Here is a 19,045-nt window from a genome sequence, read left to right on the forward strand (position 1 = left end):
CCTGACTACCAGAACACGAACTCTCGTTTACTGATCGTTCGAAATAGAAGCACATAAAAATTATAATGAACAATTGAGATGACGGACTTATGACACAAGCTCCACTTAAACCACGATGACTGTAGAGTGGAGGGGACCTAACAATTTAAGGCAGTGGCCAGGGATCAGAATGAGATTTATTGTCGAAGCTACAGCAAACATAACAGCTCATATTACATTGCTCTTATTGTATAACAAAAAAGTTAGCTTCACGTGCCACGCCGCCAACTACCATGACTATAAATGATATTAATAAAAAAAGATTAATCAATGAATGTAATGTGCTCTTTATTTCACAGCTGCAGTGGCCCTGAGACTAATCGCACAAGAGTTTTACTTGTATAAATACCTCGTTCTACTTGCTGGACACATACAGCAGGTATCTGTATATGTTTCAAGAACAGTCATAGATTAAATCTAATTCAGGGTAATCCTAGAGCTACGGCTAACTGTAGGTTCGTATGAACTTTTTACTACGGATTACGGAACTTTTATTAAGCATTATAAGAACCTTCAATTTCTTGCAAAAGTATTATACTGACCGAAAAATTATGATAACACCAGGGTTAACCGGGTCACGCACATAACAAACGGTTTCTAACTATAAATGAATTGAAGTGCAAGGTCGCCCTATTCCACAATGTGTGAAAATGTATGGTATAAGATCATAATAGTTACATGTACAATAGGGTCACCCAGTACAAAGCTAACGGGTTACTGGGGACCTGAGTAAAATCTGATCGAGTGTTGCACCACGCTCCCAGAGAGGTCATTTTATTGACAAAATAAAGTCATTTTCGTTGTGTTGATTATGACCAAACAAATTGAGCAAAACATTTAACATTTGGAATACCTCATTGCAATGTCATAAAAACTCGGCGGTAAAAATTAACGGAATCGGTCGACACATCTTCGATATCTTTATTAAATTTTAAGTGAAAGGCATATTTAAATTTTGCTCCCAGATATAGAACTCATAGTCATAAATCGGACAAATTTACCATGTAAGGTACAAGGTAGGCTTATGAGATTGAGATTTCTAAAACGTGCGAGAAAGTGTTTCAAATGAGAAAGTGCCAGGTGACTGCAAAATGACTGCCAGGTGACTACCGAATGACTGCCAGGTCAATGTAAAATGACTGCTAGGTGAATGCAAAATGACTACTAGGTGACTGCAGAATGATTCACCGAGGAATGGTGGGTATATGGTATTTTAATGACTATTCAAATAATTTAAGAGTTTCGGGCCAAACTCCGCGACTAGAACCAGAAAATTAGACTTTAAAGTATGCAATTGAAAACAACAATGGTTTCAATATCCAATTCAATTTAAATGCTTCCGTAGACTTTAGACCTCACCGTCACGGTGTCAACTCAATATATAAATTTAATGTATAAATTTAATATTTATTTGGAAACCAAAAATAGCTCACACTGCGCTGTATACATCCAAAATTAGTGCCGGCTTAAATCTAAAATGTTAACCAGTTAACAGGTTTTAGTTCACAATACATTGCTACATCTGGATAGAAATACAATGAACTTGAAACAAACCACAACTTAATAACAACAACAATATCATATATAAAGATATAAGCGGAACCAACTTCCACGCACTGTAATCCTGACAGGCACAGTTAAACAGGCTGCGCAACTCTGAGACACGAGCACACAACGTGACAGCTTACCTCTATAAAGCGTAGAAAGTCGGTCAGTTTCTGTGGAGTAGTTATGTGTTCCATATTCTCTCTCTCTCTCTCTCTCTCTCTCTGGCGTGTCTATCTAATAATCAGTCTGGAGAACCAGCGAGATTACGTTTAAGCTACTAACAAACCCGTCCCCCGGTTTGACGTAATATTTAGCTAAAACTGAAAGGTCGTTCAGCTCGAGTCGTTTGTTAAAGTTTAAGAAGCTGACAATGCAATCTAATAAAACAGTGCAATGTCTTAGCAGGTAGCAGGTAGCACTCACAGGCAGTCGTTTAGTCACGTGATGTACTTGTAGTCAGGACTCACGAGACGTCGACCCCCTGGTCTGGTAGGTTATTAGCAGGTAATATGATGCGTGGGCATGTAATATTGGTGCGGCAACCAGGTATTGATTTCGGACAAGGGAGAGTTGCTTCTTGGATCAGAGGTTATAATGTGGAGTCAAAAAGGTCGTAAAATATGGCTTACTTACAATTGGATTTCGCAGATTGGTATTTTTATTACTGACGTCTCTTTCAGTCAATCACTCTTTAAAACAATATAGACAGTGGCATGAAGAATTCCGAACAAGAGTGTTCGGTTCAAAAATCAATTAATTAGAAAATGTAATACAATTTGTAAGAAATTATAAATATAAACACTGGGATCAACAGCTTGTCGTTTAACTCTTGATAAAATAGTTTTACAACAGTACAGTTTCCTTGTCAAAACAAAGCGTCACACAATTAAAAACGCACGCTACATTCACTTCAATTTGATAAAAATAAAAAAGCAGAATAAAAACCCCGGGCAGCTACTGAATTCAATAAGTTTCGATTAAACAAGAAAAAAAAAACAATGTTAACCATGTAAGATGTGCCATGTTTAGTACCCTTCCCATATCCATCCCATCAACCATTAAACTCGGGTCAGAACTCAGAAACCGGATAAAAATCCGATCAAAAGATCTAAATAGATACAACTTAGTTTAAGCTATGGCGGGAAAAATAATAGACGATAGTTAAATCAAAAACTGTGAAACAACTGGTCATGTCCTGAATAAATTAAAAATAATGTTTTGATAATTGAGGTTCAAGCTCTCTTTCATGTTCCTGTTCACAACGTCCTGAACAACCAACAGGACTCGAAATTATAATTCCAAATGGGGTCCATCTCCCACTCCTCACTCTTCAAGACTCTAGAGTGTGATAGTGACAGAAAATAGAGTCCTTGATGAGCTCCTTACTGTGTTTCCTCTTCTCACAATCCCTCTCCAAACAGAGATTAACAAAAGCAGCCAGATGTGGAGGAGTCTCCCCAGGTAGAGGCATCTTCAGGGTGTCCCGGTAGATGTGGTACTGGGCTGTCTCGGAGTCCAGCTCTCCCCAGGGGGTGTCTCCTCGTATCATCTCAAACATGGCTATACCTAGAGACCACACGTCCACCTTCCGTCCCGCTTTTCCTGAAGTGTTACACTGTTACACTGTTACACTGTTACACTGCTACACTGTTACATTGTTACACTGTTCACGGTTACATTGTTACATTGTTACACTGTTACACTGTAACACTGTTACACTGTTACTAGTAACACAGTGCTGCACTGTAAGGTTACACGTGTGTTATGCTGGCAACTTGGAAGTGGCAGTAGCAATAAAATGTTCAATCAGTACCACTGATACTGTTTAATCAGTGCGATGATTTATAACTCATAAGTTAACTTTACTAAGGCTAAGAAAGGGAAATAGCAATGTACGGTGTACCTCTCCCTTCGATGAGCTCAGGAGCCCTCCAATGAGGATTCCCGACTTGGCTGCTGAACAGTGAGCAGTGCGTGTCTGTGAACGACTTCGAGATACCGAAGTCTGCTATTTTTATCACGTTTGCTCTGCTTATCAAGATGTTCTTTGATCGTAAATCCCTGAAGTAATTAAAGTGTTGAGTAAGAGTTAGGGTAAAATACTAATAATTGATAATATCATTTATAATCCGGAGGAATTTATTATTATTAAATCAAAGTTCTAAACAAGGGATAGTTAAAAAACAACGCCCAAGTCTAATCTTTCCCTAAAACAATAATTAAATATCAAAAACTTCATTGTAATTTCTGCCAATATCTCTTGTCATAAGCTAAATTACGGAGATAATACAGATCAAAAATATTATTCATATAAAAATGTTTACATAAATCATGCATAATCAGCGAGAATAGATTGCTTTAGCTTTCTGCTTTGGGGTCTTCCTCTTCTCCCTGGTAAGTCCAGTGTATTGATGGCAAAAATGGGAATTTGTATCTAAAAAATGTATTCTTGGTTAAAAAATTACGATTGGAGTTACATTGTTATCTTATGATACGAGTGAAGGAAATTTTTTTTTTCTTTTAATTTTTTTTTGAGTGAAGGAAACTTGTATTCTTATTTTCTACCGAAAGCTTCTTTTTTGCCATACGGTTCATTCCTATTTTGAATAGAATACTACGACAGAGCTGTTAAGATAAGTATTTTTGCACTTCTATCCAAAACCATAACATATGCCTAGAGACTTCTTCATGATCTGGAACTTACGGCACTTGGCTTGTCGATGAACGGTTTTAAAACGGAGTTTATACCAACATTAATCCCGATGAAGCTAACATCCGTGCTGATGTGCATAAAACGGAAGATCCTTGGAGCAGGTACAGGCCTTTACATACCTTGGATCCTACATTGCTGACAGCAGTATAAAGTAACACCAAAAAGGTATGGCATGGTCAGCATGTATGAAGCTTCAAAAAGTGTGGACGTCTGGTATCTCGGATCGTGCTAAAGTTAAGTGTTTCAAAGCGTGCATCTAGCCTGTTCTTCGGCATTCATCAGAGAGTTGGACACTAAACATAAAATGAGAAAAACGTTTAAATGGCTGCTACACGAAACTCCTCATCAAAAACTTACATTAAAAGAAACATCCAAACCTTCGTCAAATCTATGGCATGGTGACCTTCCTCAGTTCCTCCCATTACCTCCGTCCTAGCCCAACGAAGAGCTCGCTTTGAGAGTCACTGTAAGAGGGCCGAATCTCGGGCCATATCAACAGTCCTGCTTTGTCGCCTGCTTGGGCAGAAAAAACCTTAACCTGGTAACCTTGTTGCCTGCACAAGAGCAATTCTAACTGCACATGTTGTATGCACAGTAAACTTTTCTCAAGGCATGGGCGCCTCCCGCAAGTTGGCCGCTGTAGAAAGCCTCTAACATACTTAGAACTTAGAGATACAGAAGTTGATATTGGTGATCTACGGTTTACTATACTCGATCGTGCTGTTTGGAAGAAACTTTTTGAGGAAATTTCGATGGATAGGTCATTATAGGAGGACCGCCACAAGAAAGTAAGTAAGATAAGTGTGAGTAGAACTATTGATATAATATTTATGTTAGCCTTGATTCAATTTAGTTAGCTTTGATTCAATTTAGTTAGCTTGATTTACTTTAGTTTCTTCTAAATAAAAATAGCAGGAATTTAATTTCGGAAGTTAAAATTGTAAATTCAGATCTTGACATCTCTAAGTCTAACACATGTGTTCGTGTCTGCAGACACCATCGTCACATCTAATGGTGCCACTAGGACAGTCACCGTCATCATCTCCACCATCATCATCTCCACAATCGTTGCAAGTCCTTCTGCAGTACTCTATGAGGTCCGCATACTCGCAGTGGATTGCTGAGCAGTATTGAGACGCATCCTGACAGTCTGGGTCGGCTGTTGGGACTGGCTTGTCGTCTTCAGAGGGTATGTAAGAGGTAGCATCGTCGGCGGGAGCTGTGTCTGACTTTCCAGTCCTCTTCAGGACGGGGTAGCTGCTGTACTTGAAGAGACCACAGTTGTGGTAGTTCCTGGCGTACTTGACGAACCCTTGGTCTCCCCAGGCATTTCCCCAGGAGTTCTTTACGAGAACGAATTTCTCTGTGTAACCGACAGCAGTGACAGCGTGGTTGGGTCGTCCTGAGCAGGTGGTGTCCTTGATGATACCACCGGAGTACTGTTGGAAGTAGTTGGTTACCTCAAAAGCTACAGACAGTGACCCAGAAGCAAGAGCATTAATATTAGCAGCCTCTGTACCCCCAACATTTTTGTATCCTGTGATTTTGTACGCTACCAGAGCGTTCGGCTTGCTACTTCCTAGACACCTTCCGTCTTTCTGTGCGTATTTGTAGTCAGCGGAGGAAGCCAGGCGTCCACCGTTCTTCGAGGAGTAATCGTAACCATCATCTGGCCATCCCCCGTTGCATCCGTCTCTGCCAGCATTCTCATAAGTACAGTCAAGGTACTCCTGTTCGGCAAAGTCCCTCAGAGTTCCTGAGAGTTGCTTGTATCTAGTCTCCAGTCCTCCAACTGCTCCGAATGTCCAGCATGATCCACATCCTCCTTGGTTCTTGACTTCCGTAACTGAACCCTCGTTCGTCCACAGTTTCTTTGCGGGAGCTTTGAGCAGAGGTGAAGAGAGGAGAACGTCGTTTTCTTTGTGTCCAGTGACGTTGAGTCCGAGATACTGTCTCTTCTCATCACCAGTCATAGCAGAGAAGAAGTTCAGAGCGAAGACTGCATCTCCTTCTTGTTCGTTGGCGTCAGCTACAAACTCAGCGTTAGATCGGAACATTCTGAATCTCATCCTATCTCACCAGATCCAAAGGCAAGGTGTTCCTTTGCTTTGTAGTTGGAGTATAGCTTGAGGGTCTCCTTCGGTGATCGGAGGATGCTTCTCAGGTTCTCAGCAGCGACGTAGCTGGCCAGCAGGCAGATTGCTAGGAAGAACTTCATCTTGGATTTGGAATGGATTCTAAGGGAGGCTGAAACTGTTTTTATAGTGTCGATTTTCGAATTAGCACAATTTTGTAAAATGCCGCATTGTTTTTGTTTCCAGCCGCTAAATTGATTTGTAGCATTGTTGCACAGCTGTTTCTCCTTTGAAAGTTTCAAGAAGGTTCCAACACGTGACAGTGATTGTTTGACTAACGAGTTTAGACCCTCACTTTAACTCTTTTTCTAGATCTCTTGACGAATCTCGCAACTATGGGGTACTAGAATCTTAAAAGTACCTGATTTTCATGTTTCTTGGTCCTGGAGGCTTTTAATTTCGGAAAATGAAATAATTCGAGATAGGTATTAGCATTTTGTAAACAAATTCCGCCATCTTCTAAATACTTAGTCTTCTCTCAGTCAAAGATAATAAATGATTTTAAAACTCTCTATTTTAATATTGATCGTTCCAGTGACCGAGTATGCCAAGAAGGCTTTCATATGGACAGTCTTGGAGCACACCCTACTTATTGATAATGAAAGTCCTGTCAGTTTAGCCTCCTGCTATTAATTTGACATGTCAAACAGCCTCAAAGGTAAGCAAAGTCACCAAGCTGATTTAAAATAACGTGATGTTGGTTTTCACAAAAAATGTCGATGATTGTTAATCTCAAAAGTATTGGAGATAATAGAGCTTGATGGAGAAAACATCTTCGCTTAGAATATATTGATTTATAACCCACTGTCTTTTATGTAGATGTTAACATTACTAGCAGAAACCCGTCTAACACTAAAGTGGTGTCAAGATAAAATAATATTTATCAATTTATTTATTTTGTGATTTTGACACCACTTGAGGGTCCAAATTTCGGGACCTAAGGTTCTTATTCCTTGGCCAATTTTTTATTTCTTCGCACTGGTAAAAAAGCAATAAAAGCATTCGACCCAACCAAAAATGCTCTGATTGTCACCATTTCAGTAGGAATTTAAGAACTTTCTTCTCCATAACTAGTAATGGCACCCGTTAAATCCTACCATAAAGCACAATGTAACTAGTTTAAATACAGTTTTTCCTGTGTGGAATCAAATAATCTACCTCACGTGCACTCTCGACTACCTCTCCCGCTAAACGTTTGAAGTCAAACTGTACAACAAGATTAAACACCTGGTTCTCTAAACACTTGACAACACAAATTGTTTAACTTGTCAAATATTAAAGAGTGCCTGTAAAATCACATTAGCAGGCTCGCGAGTAGGGAAAACACCTCCGTGTTAAACTGGTTTTAAGGACGATGTTTGTAAAGATGACGCTTCAACTTTGAACAATCATCCTATCTGAGAACTATAAGACTTGTTAATTGACTTAGACAGTTCACAGGATGAATTTTAAAAGATAGCGGACATAACACGCTACCTACTGCGAAAAGATCAAAAACAATGCGACATTTTACATTGTTTACAAAATTGGGCTAATTTAGCAGCTAAATAACAGACTATAAAAACAGTGTCAGCATCCCTTAGAATCCATTCCAAATCCAAGATGAAGTTCTTCCTAGCAATCTGCCTGCTGGCCAGCTACGTCGCTGCTGAGAACCTGAGAAGCATCCTCCGATCACCGAAGGAGACCCTCAAGCTATACTCCAACTACAAAGCAAAGGAACACCTTGCCTTTGGATCTGGTGAAGATAGGATGAGATTCAGAATGTTCCGATCTAACGCTGAGTTTGTAGCTGACGCCAACGAACAAGAGGGTTCCGCCGTCTTCGCTCTGAACTTCTTCTCTGCTATGACTGGTGATGAAAAGAAACAGTATCTCGGACTCAACATCACCGGACACCAAGCTAACAGCATACCTGGCCCCCTTTCCTCATCTGATCTCCAGGCTGATCCCCCCGCAAAGAAACTCTGGACTAACGAAGACGCTGTTACCCCCGTGAAGAACCAAGGAAGCTGCGGATCCTGCTGGACATTCGGAGCAGTTGGAGGGCTGGAGAGCAGGTACAAAGCACTCTCTGGAACACTGAGGAACTTTGCAGAACAGGAGTACCTTGACTGTGTGTATGAGGGCTTCAGAGACGGATGTAACGGAGGGTGGCCAGATGACTGCTACACGTACTCCCAAAACAACGGAGGACGACTTGCTGCCACCAAGGACTACTGGTACGGACCTGTCGACGTCAAATGTGAAGCTGACAACAAGCCTAATGCTCTGATTGCTTACAAAATAACAGGATACGAAAGTCTAAGAATGGGTGAGAGATATAACATCGCAGCTCTTGCTTCTGGGTCACTGGCTGTAGCTTTTGAGGTAACCAACTACTTCCAACAGTACTCCAGTGGTATCATCAAGGACACCACCTGCACAGGACGACCCAACCACGCTGTAACTGCTGTCGGTTACACAGAGAACTTTGTTCTTGTAAAGAACTCCTGGGGAAGTGCCTGGGGAGACCATGGGTTCGTTAAGTTCGCCAGGAACCACGATAACTGCGGTCTGTTTGATTACAGCACCTACCCCATCCTCAAATCAACTGGTAACCAGGACTCAAACGCTGACGAGGCCACTACTTACAGACCCTCTGAAGACGATGAGGTCTGTGAGGATGTATCCAGCTACTGCAGACCTGACCACTGCCAGTCCCCTGATCTCATACAGTACTGCAGGAAGACTTGTAACGAGTGCGGAGATGATGATGGTGGAGATGATGACGGTGACTGTCCTAGTGGCACCATCAAGTGTGACGATGGTGTCTGCAGACACGAACACATGTGTTAGACTTAGAGACGTATATAATAATCTTTACTAAATGGTTTTAAATGTTTATTTTTAATTTGTTACCCTTCAACAAATTTTAGACTGAAAATTCCATTGACGAACTTTGGTGGGCGGTGGCTGAGCTCCATTTATGGTCTACTGTAACTTCTAGTAACTTCTATTAACTTCTAGTAACTTCTAGTAACTTCTAGTAACTTCTAGTAACTTCTAGTAACTTCTAGTAACTTCTAGTAACTTCTAGTAACTTCTAGTAACTTCTAGTAACTTTTAAAATAAGCCAATACAGATCGGTAGAAACACATAGCAGTTTCTAGTCATAGATTACACTTGTGTAAGTGTCAAAGTGTAATCCATGACCAGAAATGTGGTTTTCTTTATAATTTAGGTACAAAACAATGCAAAACTCCACAGTGATTTTACTGTTTACGTGGCTGCCGGATCAGTTTCCGGTCCCAAAGCCTCCCAGTGAAACACACAGTAGCAGCTAAGTCGTAGTTGGATTGTAGCGACAAGAGATGACATACGATATTGTGTTTGTCTGTCTGTAGTACTGTAGTAATGTGTAGCAAACAGTTTGAATCAAACTGTTTGCTACACATTACTAGTTTGATACATATTACAAAGAATGTAGAAGAAATAGGTGATTGTGTAATCTGTTTTTTGAGTAGCACAATTGGCAACGATGGTTTTATTATGGTAAAATTATGTTCCTTAATATATTACATTCGTTGGTTCGTTACATGTTTGGTTCGTTGTAATTTCTCAAGAACTGTTTGCAAACATATTATAATTCTGATGGCATCTCGAGATTACAAGTACAGCAACAGCACACTTTATGGCATTGAAAGTGATGCTTTAAGGTACACTTGGGCAGGATACTTCCTATTCATCATCATCTCATCTTTGATAGGGGACACAGCCATTCTTATAGCGTCCATGAAGTACAAAGCTTTCAAATTTCATAGAGCAATCATCATCATAATCGAACACCTAGCAGTCTGTGATCTGATGGTAGTTGCTACGGACGTTGTCCCAAAACTTGTTTCTCTCATAGCAAATAAGCAGGTGCTCGGGAACTATCTTTGTTTCTTGTCTCCATACGCTAGATTCTACTTCAACCTGGCAAGCCTTTTCCTCATCTGCATTATGACATCCGTCAAACTGCTCCTCCTCAAATATCCCCTTAGATTTGGAACGACAACAGAGAAGCAAACACACATTATTTGCACGGCAAGTTGGTTGGCAGCTTTCGCTTTCCCTATCACATTTCTTATTGTAGATAGAGATGATATTTACTTTTCATACCGAACCTTTAAATGCACTTACGGTTTCTCATCAGAGATTTGGATCTTGCTGAAGCATTGCCTCGCTCTCTTCTTCGTTCACATTCCAGTCCTGCTGGTTGTAGCCACAACAGTACATTTGCTGATCATAGCCAAACAGTTTGCTCGCCGGAACCGACAAAGTCTAAAGTGGCAAGGAATCACAACTTCTGTGCTGACAGCAACAATTTACTGCATATCTGTCCTTCCAGTGACCCTGTACTACATTGGAGAAGCCATCCTAAAGGGAGAGAGCAAGATCCTCTTCCATACCCACTGCTATAGGGTAGCGAATTCCTTCGTTTTCCTGAACACCATCAGCAACTTCTACATATATAGTCTGACCGTTGACAGCTTTAGAGAGTTTGTCCGGACCAGAATGCTGCAGTGTGCTTCCATCAATGGAAATTATGCTAATCGTGGTAAGAGACTTGTCAAATCTAAGTTTAAGCGTTGATTGATTTTATTGATTTTATTTCAACTCTTTATGAATTACCATTTTTAACAGGAGATCGGAGATATGGGGTACAAACAAGCAGAACAGACATTACTGAGGGTGATCAACAAACACCGATCTAAGGACTAAGGAGCTTGTTTTGATACCACAAACTTGCACCAAGAACCCTGATTAGGCGGTAGCCGACCATGATTTTAGAATTTTTAGGGTGTGGTAATGGAATCATGATTGTGACCATTACCAAAATTTCAATTTTCAGTGCTCATTCTGGTCAGTTGAGATTTCTAATATTTGACTGTGATAATATTAATTGATAATCAATTAAAAGTTGATACGAGGGACCGTATTTAAAGTATGATTTTTTAGTCCTGTCAATGTTTCCCATAAGTTATCTATCCACATTTATTCGATGGATCTTAATAACTCAAGAGATAAAAGTAGGAGTAGTAGACGTTCTTTTAGTGTCAAGATATTTTCAATACTGTTGATTGAGTTGTGTCTTAGTGAAGTCCATCAAATGCAAAGTGTACAATCGACTTGCAGTTTTAAATTTATCCTTATACTTTTAGATTTTAGAGCAAAAGTCTACATTGTTAATTGTTATAGATAAAATATTCTCTGATTTCTGAAATTAATTTTGTTTGCAGCAAAATATGAGTATATTTTGTTAAAATACATTTTAAGACTGTCTATCGGATGATGGAGCCACTGCTTACAACTATCCAGTTCCCCGGTTGAATTTATATAGAATCCTTGTTAAGTTGTTACTTTGCTCTTTAATTTGCTGGCTAGACAAAGCATTTTGCGACAGTTCTGATTTATCAACTTAGCAATAATCTTTACTAGTGATCCAATAAATGGTGCGGAATTTATTTCAGTAAAATTGGCATTTAATAAAGAAAGTTGGACGGCGGGAGCCCAGACGGTCATGTTCGGGCCTTACCGGGCGTCATAACCACTAAGCGTAGCGATTATTTAACTTTATAAAAGTATAAATAAGTAACGCATTGCTCATAACAGTAGTTGTAGTATTACTCATCAAGGTCATATAACCGTCCATTTCAGTCGGCACCCAAATAAAACACCTCTCATGCGACAAACTCTTCGGTACAAACGTATGGATGAACTCTACACCGTGGGTGCCGGTTCGTTGGACACCACAGGATTATTAATTTCCCTATAAACAAGATGCAAAATCTGTTTTCCTTAGCAATAAGCAATACCCCCATTTAACTAGATCTCTTACACAGCTATTCCATAAGATTTAAACTCTAAAATCAGAGATTCAAGTGTAACTTCAAAAACATATTGGAGACTTTTTCCCAGCCCCCACTCCCCAGCATCATTGTTCAAAGGAGAAGGAGTCATCTTTTTAATGACACACCTCATCGGTTGTTACAATTCCGGAACTTATTTTTCCATTCTCGTATTGAGGGATTACAGTAAGGGTCAGAAATGTAAATGCCAGTGAACGTAGAATTTCGGCTCACTAAGGCTGATAGGATATTCCTTATACTGTATAATAGCACAACTGTATAATAGCACAAATTTTAAAACCACAAGGAGTACTCAAATAAAGATAGTTACAGAGTTATCGCTACTTATACTTGTGAGAATTCACTCGGCCAGACTCCAGAGAAGTTGACTCCAAGACAACGCTGATATTTATTCAGTATTGCCAGTGGGCAAGCGCCGGGATAAAACTCCTGGACAGCCTTGGATTTCAACAGCCTAGCTGGTTGGAACTGACAAATCACAGGAAGGGGTTCCTTGGAGGTAAAGGTGAGAAAGGTCAAATGATAAGTCTAAGAACTTGTCTTGAAGGAATAGACAAAAATAGATTAATGCGCAGGATCGTCAATATTCGGGCACAAGGACAAGGGAATTTGTTGGGCAGATGACGTTCTTTTAATTTTCTTATAAAGTTCTTATAAAATTCTTATAAAGTTCTTGTAGCACTGCAGTACGGCTAGAGTTGTGAACTTTATAGTTACTTTAATTGTGTTGCCACTGTAACATTATAGCCACTGTAACATTATAGAAACGCATTACGCACGTGGCATTCACAGGGTGATTCAGGGTGTATAGTTTCCGAATTTTAGTTTTCTGAGCTGTTATAACATGCTACAGTAGATCATTTTCTATTTAACATTTGCATTCTCAGCCGAATGATAGGAAACTTGATGCAGGGTTAAATGAGGAGGGGCCCTGCCAAAATGATCCGACAAAAAAGTTTAAGCACTGAGTCCAAATTTGTTTTAAATCGTTCGATCAACGACTTGACTCTGAAGGGTATTTATTTCAAATAACACAGAAGGTAAGGAACAAGGACCAATTCTAACGACGATGCATTTACCTCATTGTACAACTACTGTTCTATAAAACAGGTGTCACTGATCAATTAAGCTATTAAGGTTTCTCCACTCTTCAGTCCTTCTACATGTCATAGTAAAGTAGTAATTAGGTGGTAAACTCCTAACAATGGTTTCCCAACAGTTTTAACTTTCCTGAGGTCAAAGCTAACCTAATTTTTGTCTCGCATCACTCAATCAGTTCGTATTTTGTTGTTGTGACCATCTGTTCATATTGAGTTTTCTCCACTCTGGTAATTAGGTGGTAAACTTTGAACTAGCGGTAAGGAACTAGCGGTGAGGAGTGAAAGTAATGGTAGTTTCCCGATAGTTTAACTTTCAAAGTTACCGTTCGCGTTAGTTCATGCTCCTTATTTTTGTCTCGCATCACTCACTCGGTTTGTATAATATAGTATAATACTATGTTTTCAGTACACTAAAATGTAGATGTACTGAAGAGTGAAGGGGTGTCCTTTAAAGAATATTCTCAATGGTCTTTTGGCAGGGCCCCTCTTCATTAACCTTCAATCAAGTTTCCTATCATTCGGCTGAGTCGACCGATACATTACACAGAAGTGTATTGTGTAATTTCGCATAGATCCATGGATCCTTAGCTACTCCCCAGTCGTGTTTTGTTATTGTGACCATCTGTTCAGTTCATCTTTTGCCGGATTTGTTGCTACCTTCCGCACCGCATTCGTTGATAGTAAGGCATTCTCCGAGATAGGGAAGGTAGTTGAGTGTGGACCATATTATAGTACCCTGCCTAGATGTCAGGCCATTTCGGACATATGAGGTGGAATGAGTAGAAAAAACCTGATATGAATTATCATATCTGCACAAAATTTTATGCTGTCTGCTAAACTTGCAGGCATGCGTAGATTGCTTGTCAACGCAGCCCAGTTATGGTCTAGTTGGACACTTTGCACAAAACGTACCAACTACATTAATAATTCTTATAAACATGTTGCAGAAAATGCTTCGTAGATTCGAATCTGTTTGACAATCGCAATTCAATTTTATGTTCTTGAAGCAAACCGTCTACAGGTACAAATGTGATAAATTAGAAATAATATAGGTTTTCACAAAACAGACTTTTTGTGAAGTTGTGACTCTAAATTCAAAAATTGTCTTCTGAACCTTACCTTCGTTATTTACTCTTTCGTGTTATTTGGTAAGCCCTCGAAGGACACATAACGCACGGTTTAGATTTAGATAAATTTCATGTACAATGATTGATCTATGATACTTTGTAATTCAATACTATTATAAGTTAGGTTTCAGTGAGCATCTGGTTCCTATTTTTACAAGGATCTTTTCTTTTACTTGTGAAATATAACATGGTTAAGGGTTGAACTGGCAGGTTAAGATCTTAATTTGGAAACAAAGAGAAACGTTACGTAAGCTACGTTACGTAAGCTAATTAAGCCTTCTATGCGAAAATGAACCATCATTTGTTATCGATGATACGCCATTTGCTAACGGTCTCGTTTGTCAAATAGGATATGATTGAGGAAATGTCTACGCTTTACTCGAACAAGACCCTGTTTGGGCTGGAGAATGATGCATCAAGATACGCCTGGGTAGGATATGATCTCATACTCCTGCTGTCAACAACGATCGGGAACATCATAGTTTTAATAGCATCTATCAAGTACAAAGCCTTCAAACTGCAGAAGTCCATTATGATTATTACCCAACATGTGGCTATAAGCGATATTTTGTGGAGTTGTACATACCAAGTGCCCCAATCCCTCACACTGATCGCTGAAGAGTGGGTTCTTGGAAAAACAATGTGCAGCACTGTTCCCCATGTAATGAATTACTTTGGAATTGTTAGTATGTATCTCATTTGTACAATGACCACGTGCAAAGCGATCACACTCAAGTTCCCTTTGAGATCCAGAGCTCTCTCAACCAAATCAGCTCACAAATTGTGTGCAATAACTTGGGCCTTAGCTCTGAATTTGCCAGTTACGCAAGTTGTGCTAAAGATTGTGGGTGAGGGATACACAACATTCAGCTACATCCGTTACGAATGTGTCTATGTGTCCCATTATTGGTTATATCTAGTGATATGTGGAATCAGCATGATTACTCCAAATATCATAGTTGTCGCTGCAACTACCTATCTGATCTATAAGGCTTCCAAAGCAGCGCGGCGCAGCAGGAACACTGTAAGGTGGCAAGGGATTATGACTACCGTTATAGTTGCAGGTGTTTATTGCCTATCCATGCTACCTAACGGGGTGCTGATTCTCAAAGAACTAATCCTGGACGAACACAACCCATCCCAGAGCTCTGCAACCGAGTACAGGTTAGCAGATTGGGTGTTGCTATTGAACCCCTTCAGCAACTTCTACATCTATATTCTGACGGTGAGAAGTTTCAGGAATTTCCTCCGGTCAAGAGTGCAACACATTACAGCGAGTATTCGGAAGGATACCATGCAACTGAATACGATTGAGAGACGAGGGTGTTCTGGAAGAACTGATCTTACTAACGAACACTAAAGGAGTAAAGCAGTTACGCGGATATAGATATTTTGGATTGAACTAATCATATTTATCAATTGGATTATATTTATCAATTGAATTCTTCAAACTATTTTATGATGAATAAAATACATAATAACAGGGTTTATAATAAAGTAGGTAACTTAGCAACTAAACTAGTACTGTCACCAAACAAGACTTCTCGGCAGATGACTATGAAATGTAATAACAGTCCTTTTAGAGTTAAACTTGCAATTTCACACCGTTTCCAGGGGCAATAACAAAGGTATTATTGGTTACTCGAGAACATAAATTCCTTTTTGGACACGGAAAAAGGTATATGATTATTTAACTGAAGCCCTACAACATATTATTGTGAAACAATTTTGCGAACTCCCTTTAGTGTTAAGCTTGGCGATATCGGCAGTTTTTATGAGTATTGATGAGTATTTTTGATGAGCACCACGCCAGAATTTTTTGACATAAGCCAATTCTTGACACGCAAAGTTTTGGTAACTAAGGTATCATGTATAAGTAAAATTTGGAAATATCCTGTAATTCTCACGAGGGATTATCAGTGATGTTATTTAGAGTGCCGCTGTTCCACTCTCATTCGACAAAAACTGTATTTACTGTATGTATTACTAATAATAAATTTACCTGTGAACTATTTCTTGAGAGTGCATGTAGACCAATCCGCTGAGAATCTGATAAGTGTAATCTATAACCACGTTACTATTCAGCGGACCGGTCTTCTCTATCCTGTCGAACATACTGTCCCCCTCAACATACTCCATAAATATGAGAAATATGTTCTCTACTTGTTTGGTGGTGAAATATTTCACGATATTTGGGTGTGATAATCTCCGGTGTATCGTTATCTCGTTTTGGACGGTCTTCTTCTCCGTCTCATACTCATCTGCAATAAGTTATCTTTAGTTAATAAATATCTGATGACATTTTATTTGTAGTTTATATTCGATGACATCTTTGCTTTTTATCAGTGTAATGTTATGTCTTGACTTTGTAAATTGTATGGTAACGATCTAACGCTCTGCAAAGTTAGCACCAATTATCTCATTATAAGCTGTTTAATATGGTAATGATCGGATGATCTCCCGCTTTATATACTTAATAGTCGCTTCTAGATCACTATGACGGAAGATCTAGAATGTATCTACTTATCAAGCGGTTAAATTAAAAACATTGAATTACTGTCAACTGCAGATCTGACCACTAACCGTACTCGGAGGTAGGAATACATTTTATAGCTAGATCTAGACCGGATCCAGGATCTCTGTGATGGCAAACGCACCCGAAACTTCCCCTCCCAACATAGGACCAAAGAGTGTGATCGCATGGAAGGCTGTATCTTAGATTAGCGCCACCCACATGCACATCGATCAATACATAGTCTTCTTGCGAACTCTGAATGATGGGAAGTTAAGAAATCATGCAGCGGAGTCAAAAGACAGCCAGAATTGGAGAGTTGGAGAATATCCAAGTAATTTAAAATGCAGAGCGAATCTGGCATAGGATGGAAGGAATGTGATTCGGATCGAGAAATTTGCGTCGCAACGTCGCGTGCTCTACAAAACAAACTAGTGGGAATGTTACCGCGCGCTACGTTAATAAAATCATGAATTGTGACCGAAATGGAACAACGGCCAACATGTGGCGTAGTCTTATAAACAACTGAGACTGTCGAACCTTTGTTTTACTTAACAATAATTTAGGGTATTTTTAATAACATATTCGAATTATGATCGTTCAAATCGATCTGAGTTTATCACATCTCACTAAAGATACAATATCCTTGGTTTCAGCTTATTTTAGACTTAGAAGTTAGTTTAGAAGTTAGCGATCATTTATGTCAAGTTGTAGAATGTAGTGTAAGTTCTTTCCGATCGCCTTCTAGTCGCAATAATGTGAGCAGTGTAAAACCGAGAATTTCTACTGAGCCATAACTCCGCTTCCCAACAACCGATTTGGAGAATTAATACAGGATCATATGGAGAAAATTCTGGACTTTAGTTGCTCTGTCAAAGTATCGCCGGATCTACCCTTGCAGTAGTAATAAATCTTTCAGAAGATTCAACTACTAACAATACCTCGAAAATCATTGTGCTGTATCTCTCAGATCACTGCAAAAAAGTTCATATTTTGATGCTAGAATAATTAGACATTTCCGCATATTTTCTTAATTTAGGTAAATTCTTACCTTAAGGAGCTATTGTATTTGAGCATTTTGTATTTGCAGATCAGATGCTAATTGAGTTGTCAGGTGATGTGAGCAAAGTTGACACTACCAGGGACTCTCAGGGCTCAGATGACCGAACGTGATCCGATGATATGGTACAGTGAGACGTGGTAATAACAGTGTCAAGCAGGATCACGTAGCCGAGTACGGTATAGTGGGCTCAGATCACTACACATATGGCAGGAGATAACAAGCTCAGACATTGAGAAAATAGTATATAAACCTAACAAAATCATTGTAGAATCATTCAGTCCTATCTTTTTCTTTAAAACTATCTGAACAATCACTACACCAATAATCCTCATGGAATCCTTTACTAGTTCCTCCACATCTACCTTCCCATGTGAGATCCTCACCACACTACCTTCGAGACAGACCTTCTTCAGCGTGCAACCTTCCTCTCTTCAATTGATACCATCATCTCTCCCTCCTGTTTCTGGTCCACTGTGTACCTTATCAGAACCTCAGCCATCAACTGAAACTTCATTCAGACAGTACGCCACTAAACTTGGTTACCCTGACAACCTGATAACCAGAGTCCTAAACAACCTTGGACCCGACTCTGAGACTGAGGACCTTCTTTCCCACCTAATCAGTCTTCATGACATGCTCTGTCCTACAGATTCTACCGTCCGTCGACGAAGAGATGCCACTGACCTTCCTCCATACATGCTGGCACAAGATTCATACTACAAAGGGAAAGAGAGGATGCCATTCTGGGTTTGGGTGAAACGTGAAACTATCGGTATCAACGTAGCATCTAATCCTCCTCATCAACGAACTAGAACCAGATCCTCTTCAACCAGATCCTCTTCAACAGCTAACACCTCCGCCACTCAATGAGCACCTCTTCCCTCAAAATTTCAGCTTGCAGAAAAGCAACCAGA

The 19,045-nt window shown here is 39.6% G+C and overlaps 2 protein-coding genes across 2 annotated transcripts in view; both read right to left on the reverse strand.

Moving 5' to 3' along the window:
- Positions 1–2,302: 2,302 nt before the first annotated feature.
- The window catches only part of LOC134818084 (probable serine/threonine-protein kinase DDB_G0284251), a 32,289-nt gene continuing 15,546 nt past the window's right edge, over positions 2,303–19,045 (reverse strand). The window contains exons 3-6 of the mRNA XM_063827500.1: positions 17,140–17,326; positions 16,559–16,817; positions 3,491–3,648; positions 2,303–3,189 (exon numbers count right to left, since the gene is read on the reverse strand). Of these exons, the coding sequence (XP_063683570.1) occupies positions 2,918–3,189; positions 3,491–3,648; positions 16,559–16,817; positions 17,140–17,326 (876 nt within the window). The 3' untranslated portion in view covers positions 2,303–2,917. The remainder of the gene's footprint in view (positions 3,190–3,490; positions 3,649–16,558; positions 16,818–17,139; positions 17,327–19,045) is intronic.
- LOC134818073 (procathepsin L-like) lies at positions 5,219–6,580 on the reverse strand. The gene has a single exon (XM_063827490.1). The coding sequence runs from the start codon at positions 6,367–6,369 to the stop codon at positions 5,269–5,271; it is 1,101 nt and encodes a 366-aa protein (XP_063683560.1). The 5' UTR covers positions 6,370–6,580; the 3' UTR covers positions 5,219–5,268.

This window comes from Bolinopsis microptera, chromosome 1 (assembly GCF_026151205.1).
Source record: "Bolinopsis microptera isolate Bmic1 chromosome 1, MBARI_Bmic_1.0, whole genome shotgun sequence".
Lineage (NCBI taxonomy): Eukaryota > Metazoa > Ctenophora > Tentaculata > Lobata > Bolinopsidae > Bolinopsis > Bolinopsis microptera.

What these genes read in the sequence shown, in the direction of transcription:
- LOC134818073 (XM_063827490.1), bottom strand. Translation starts at nt 6,369, where the DNA reads ATGAGATTCAGAATGTTCCGATCTAACGCTGAGTTTGTAGCTGACGCC.